The sequence below is a fragment of the Brassica napus genome, chromosome C1 (genome assembly GCF_020379485.1).
Source record: "Brassica napus cultivar Da-Ae chromosome C1, Da-Ae, whole genome shotgun sequence".
Lineage (NCBI taxonomy): Eukaryota > Viridiplantae > Streptophyta > Magnoliopsida > Brassicales > Brassicaceae > Brassica > Brassica napus.
In genome coordinates, this window is record NC_063444.1 from 23,377,223 (window position 1) to 23,382,779 (window position 5,557).

At 37.6% G+C, this 5,557-nt stretch overlaps 1 protein-coding gene across 1 annotated transcript; it reads right to left on the reverse strand.

Annotated features, from left to right (window-relative positions):
* Positions 1–507: 507 nt before the first annotated feature.
* Positions 508–1,467, reverse strand: LOC125580773. The gene has a single exon (XM_048745877.1). It carries the CDS (start codon positions 1,465–1,467, stop codon positions 508–510), a length of 960 nt encoding a protein of 319 aa, XP_048601834.1.
* Positions 1,468–5,557: the final 4,090 nt, after the last annotated feature.

Here is a 5,557-nt window from a genome sequence, read left to right on the forward strand (position 1 = left end):
TCCTCAGTTGCAGACTGAGTATCATATCCGTGAAGATATATGTCTTTAAAACTCAACAAATTCCTTTTAGAACTTGGAGAATATAGAGCATTATTTATGGAAAATTTTGTTCCATTCGGTAAAGTAAAGTTTGCTTTACCAGTTCCTTCAATCACGTCTGCAGGACCTGATATTGTATTGACGACAATTCTTGTTGGTTTTATATCAGAGAAATATCTCTTTTGTCTCAGAATAGTGTGCGTTGTTCCACTATCTGGTATGCATATTTCACGAATCCGTTTCTTGGATTTTGCTTCATTACCATTCTGATCCATTTCTGAAATTGTCATAAATATAAAAGGAAACATAAAATTCATTCATATAAGGAAAAACACAATAATTATACATTAAGGTGATGTTAAAACATCATTATTTGTTTAAAACAAGAAATGTAATAATTATACATGGTAATACTGAAAACTATTCAATACTCTTATCATAGGCATTTCGATTCTCTTCAGGAGTAATCTAGTCCAGCTCATTAGCGAAGTCGGAGGATTCAAGGTATGAAGTCCCTTCAACATTTTCTGTGAGGTTCACCTCTTTAGCCTTTCCTTTTATGGACTCTTGATATAACTTGCACAAATGTGGGGGAGTACGACAGGTACGGGACCAATGTCCCTTACATCCACATCTGTAACATACAGTCTCACTTTTCTTTGTGGTATCCTCTTCGGTTTCTTTGCCTTTAGGAGGTTGTTCAGATCTAACCCATTTGTTAGATCTAATACTTTTAGGATAGTAAGGCTTTCCACGTTTGTTGTTGAAACGCCGACCACGACCTCGGTTGGTCTGGTTTCTCCTTCCCGAATATTCTACCGCCGTAGCATTCACTTCGGGAAATGCCTTGGCTCCCGTAGGTCGGGAATTATGGTTTTTGATTAGTAACTCATCGTTCTTTTCAGCCAACATGAGTGTTACCATCAATTCAGAAAATTTGGTGTACCCACATTTTCTGTAAATTCGGGATAAGACGTTGTGTTCTTTGTGGAAAGTATTATATGTCTTGTCAAGCATTTCTGCTTCGGTGACAGGGTTACCACAATATTTTAATTGTGCAACTATCCTCAAGATAGTGGAATTGTAATCTCTAACCCTTTGGAAATCCTGAAACCTCAGGGTTTTCCACTCTTCAAGAGCGTGAGGGAGATTGATTTCCTTTTGATTATCGAACCTATCTTTCAAGGCTTGCCATAGTACGGCTGGGTCCTCAACGTCTCCATAGTCGTGAGTTAGATTCTCATCTAAATGCTTCTTCAGGAAGATAATCGCTTCGGCTATATGCTCGGGTGGCGATTTGTTACCGACTTCTATCGCTTCGGTTATCTTTTTTATTACAAGATAAGGTTTCACATTTGTGACCCATCTGACATAATTTTCGCCGGTTACTTTCAGAGCCGGGAACTGGAGTTTCTCGATGTTTGCCATTTGTATTTCTAAAACACAAAATAATAATTTTATTAGAACTTCATAATTTAAAAACCGTTTACATTAATCATACAAGCAATTACAAGGAGAAGCGATGTAAAGAAAATTAAACCGATATTCATCTTAAATTCACTCGGAGTAAATTCTCCAACGAATAAACCATAAATAGAAACACAAATAAAAATGGCACATAAAAACAAAAGTGCGCGAATCATCTTTCTTGAAATGGAAAATCGGAGGAGAGCGATTTGAAATTTTTGAGAGAAGATGAAATGTTTTGGATGATGAAATGGAGTGAAAATGAGTTGTATTTATAGGTGAAAAACACTGTTCATAACCGTTGGAGAAAGGGAAAATTTTTGAAAAAATTTCTTTGTGACCGTTGGGGTTAAATCGAGTGCACCAAAAATTAGTCTGAAAATATCGTATTAAACGGTCAATCAAATCTATAAAATTTCATAAAAGTAAAAAAATATGACAATAAAATCATGCGACGGCTCAGCCGATCAATGCAGAGTAATAAATAAATTATACGGCGGCTCGGCCGACCAATTAATAATAAACAGAATATAAGGCGGCTCAGCCGACCAATAAATAATAAACAGAATATGAGGCGGCTCGGCCGACCAATAAATAATAAACAGAATATGAGGCGGCTCTGCCGACCAATAAATAAATTAAATTACTAGTAAATAATATAGGCGGTATTCCGGCCATTATAACATGATATAAAAAAATAGTAGAGGCGGTATACCGACCATTATAACAGGGTATAAATGATACAAATAAATTTTACCGAATCGCAGAGTGATCGTGCTGATAACGTGTTATAAAAAGAACTGGAATTTATTTGTATCGCAGGAATTTAAATAAGGGCAAAATTTTATACCCGTAGAAAGAAATAACACTAATACAGAGAGAGAATAGAAGAGAAGTGTTTTTAGGTGTGCATTATAAACGAACGCAAACGTTCGTATATATAGAAGAAAATTTACTGTGCAAATAGTGCAGCGGGACCCACATCTTTAATTATTTCAAACATTACGGTGGCCGCTTTTGTTTACTTTCGTAACACTATTAATTTATTTCATCCAACATTTTAGTATCAATAATAAACAAACAATAGGGTGGTAACGAAATAATATACAGCTAGCTAACTTATTCCCAGCCTTGTTTAGTTAACTATTACGTCAGCGACTAAGAACATAATGAGACTGAGTACTTGAGCACTCTACTCCTATCATAATTATACTTGGTGAGTAATTAACGTTCATGCACGTATCTCGCTTAACCGAAACGGCATGAATTCACATTGCCTTCATCAACAAAAAACACTTAAAAAAGTCAATGTAAATCTCATTCTCTTACAAAATCGTACTAAAACGAATAGGATACGCTTAAAACCAAATCACGAAGTCTTAAAATGAAATAACTTAAAGAAAATCCAACAACACGAAAACCATCACCACACCGAGACGATTACTCCTGCACTTCCTCGAACTCACTTGAAAAGAAAGGAGGGCTGAGTATTTCGACAAATACTCAATGAGTGAAGCTCTAGGAGCTCCGAAATCAATCACCAACATTCATCACACAACATAGCATTAGTTCTAACTTAAACATCAAATAAAGTAAAAGCAAGCAACAAGAAACGAAGATGAACCCCGACGGTGCGAACATTAGACCACACCACCCAAATCAGTATCCGTGTTCCTCATGTTGTCGCGTGAGAGCTCACCACCTCCATCGGTACCCGTGAGTTCAACGCCTTCACACAATCACGTTACCGACAACGGTCCATGCGTGATCTGCCACTTCATTCACACGTTCACGCCACATCACGTTGTCTCCACGACATCACGCTGTCTAATGTGAACAGTGTCATAACATTTACACGTTTTCTCCACGACATCACGATTTCTAACGTTGTGTCCATGACATCACTATTTCTAACGCTGTCTCCACGGCCGAAGCCTTTATATTCTTTTGTAATAATCGCAACGCTCTTACGCGGATTCGAAATAAAGATACTTTCTCCATAAATTCGTTTTATTGTCTTTTCATATTTTCCGCATTTATTTTGTCACTTGTCGTTGGCTTTTGCAGAGAATCCGAGACCTTAGGGAAAGTTAAGGTTTCTTATGAATTACTCATGGCCACAAAACGCTTGATCAAAACGATGTATGGGAATATGAAAGACAAACTCGCAGCACACAATAGTGCTGGTAAAACATCTCCAGCAGTGACTGCTCCTATGGCCAACGCTTACGTAAACACCACATTTTTTGAGGAAATCAAAAACCTAGTCGCGACATTTCACCACAGGAAGAGCAACAAAAAAAGCTCACGATTTACCTATCTAAACAGAAAGGGCAACGATAAATTTTAACAAACCCCGTAATTTTCGTCTCATTACCGAGTTGAAGAAATCCCAACGCGTAAGGGTTTGACCAAAAGACATTTTCGAAAACTTTTCGGAAAAATAAAACTTGCTCTCCACGAAACAGCGGAAAACTCTAGCTTACTCGTGGAAAAAAAGAAGCACAGCAAATCTAGTACACGACTCACCGCTCTACTTCTTCCAAAATTTTTGGAAAAACCGTAGATTACTCGCGGAAATAGATGCACAGAAAATCGGGTTGACAATCCCCCACGGCTGTACTTCTTCCGAATAACTTCCGAAGAAACAAAGTTGACTTCTATAAAATCAATCGAAACCTAAAATGGTTGATGAAGACTAAACAAATCAAAACAAAGATCGTATCCCTGATCGCTAAAATATTTTTTGAAACCTAAGATTTCGTAAAAATTCAAGTGTCGCTTCTATAGAAACAAATTCCGCGAATTGTCGATGTTTGTCACCTAAATCTTATTTCGCAAAAAACTACTCGAAACTTCCAACGATCAATTCCGCGGAAACGAGAATAATTTCTGATTAAGTTTGGTCGCAATATTTAACTTTGTCACGTCTCTCGTACATCAAAACTCGAAAACATCTTTACGGAAAAACTTTCGTAAAATTATGCTCGACAACATTTCACGAAACAACTTTCGTAAAATTAAACTCGGCGACACTCTACAAAACAGATTTTGTAGAATTAAACTCGAGAACATTTCGCTAAACAACTTTCACAAAATTAAAACTCGACGACATTTTACGAAACAACTTTCGTAAAGTTGAAACTCGACAACACTTTGTAGGATTAAACTTGAAAACATTTTATGAAACATCATTCGTAAAGTCAAAAGAGATCGTACGAAAAGACTCTTAGAGAAGGAAAGAAATGGAGCGAGAGCTGAAAAGTGAACTTCGCCTATTAGCCTCTCTCCACGGTCTCACCGTCCTCTCTCTTTTGCCTCATCTCTTATGACCTTTCAACAAAGCCTCAACGTCCAACGAGTCTTCCTGATCGCCCAACGAATCTTCCTGATCCCCCTTGGCATCTCCTGGTCGCCCTTGGCTACTCGTAAACGCCAAAAGACTTTAGAAGAGATACTTATTCATTTTCGCAAAACCAATGAAACGGAGAATGAAGCCCAGATCAGAAAAATATGGATCGATATTCTTGCTATCCGTAAGGGGTAGACAGATACGAAAATAGGAATGGGAAATGGGCAAGCAGAACGGAGAAGAGGCGAACCCGAATCTTAGAGAAAACTAAGGTATGTCCAACTTGAAGATTGCTATAAAGTTTAGGGAACTTAGAATCTAGATGGATAGGCTAGCGAACTAAGGCTTAGGCAACTTTTTTCAATCTATTGTTTCTTGACTGTTCAGGCAGCTCTTGCAAACCGATCTAAACTCTCGCAACACCGAGAAAGGATCGCCACATATACTCAGCTCGCTTCCTAAAGAAAGAAAGAACTAGAGACGCGAACGTCGTCTAAAAATTGATTTGTTCCGAGAAATTTTCTTGAAAACCGACATATTCTAAATCGTTAACCTGAAAACCACCAAGTCACAATCCTAGCGTCATCTTCAAACTGACCCAGATTGTCGCTCATCCCAATCCTCGAAATAAAAAACGTACACAACCCTTCAAAATATTGGTTCAACCGTTTTATTTCGTAAAAAAAAGAGAGAATAGGT

Coding starts and splice junctions, on each gene's coding strand:
- LOC125580773 (XM_048745877.1), bottom strand. CDS start 1,467: ATGGCAAACATCGAGAAACTCCAGTTCCCGGCTCTGAAAGTAACCGGC.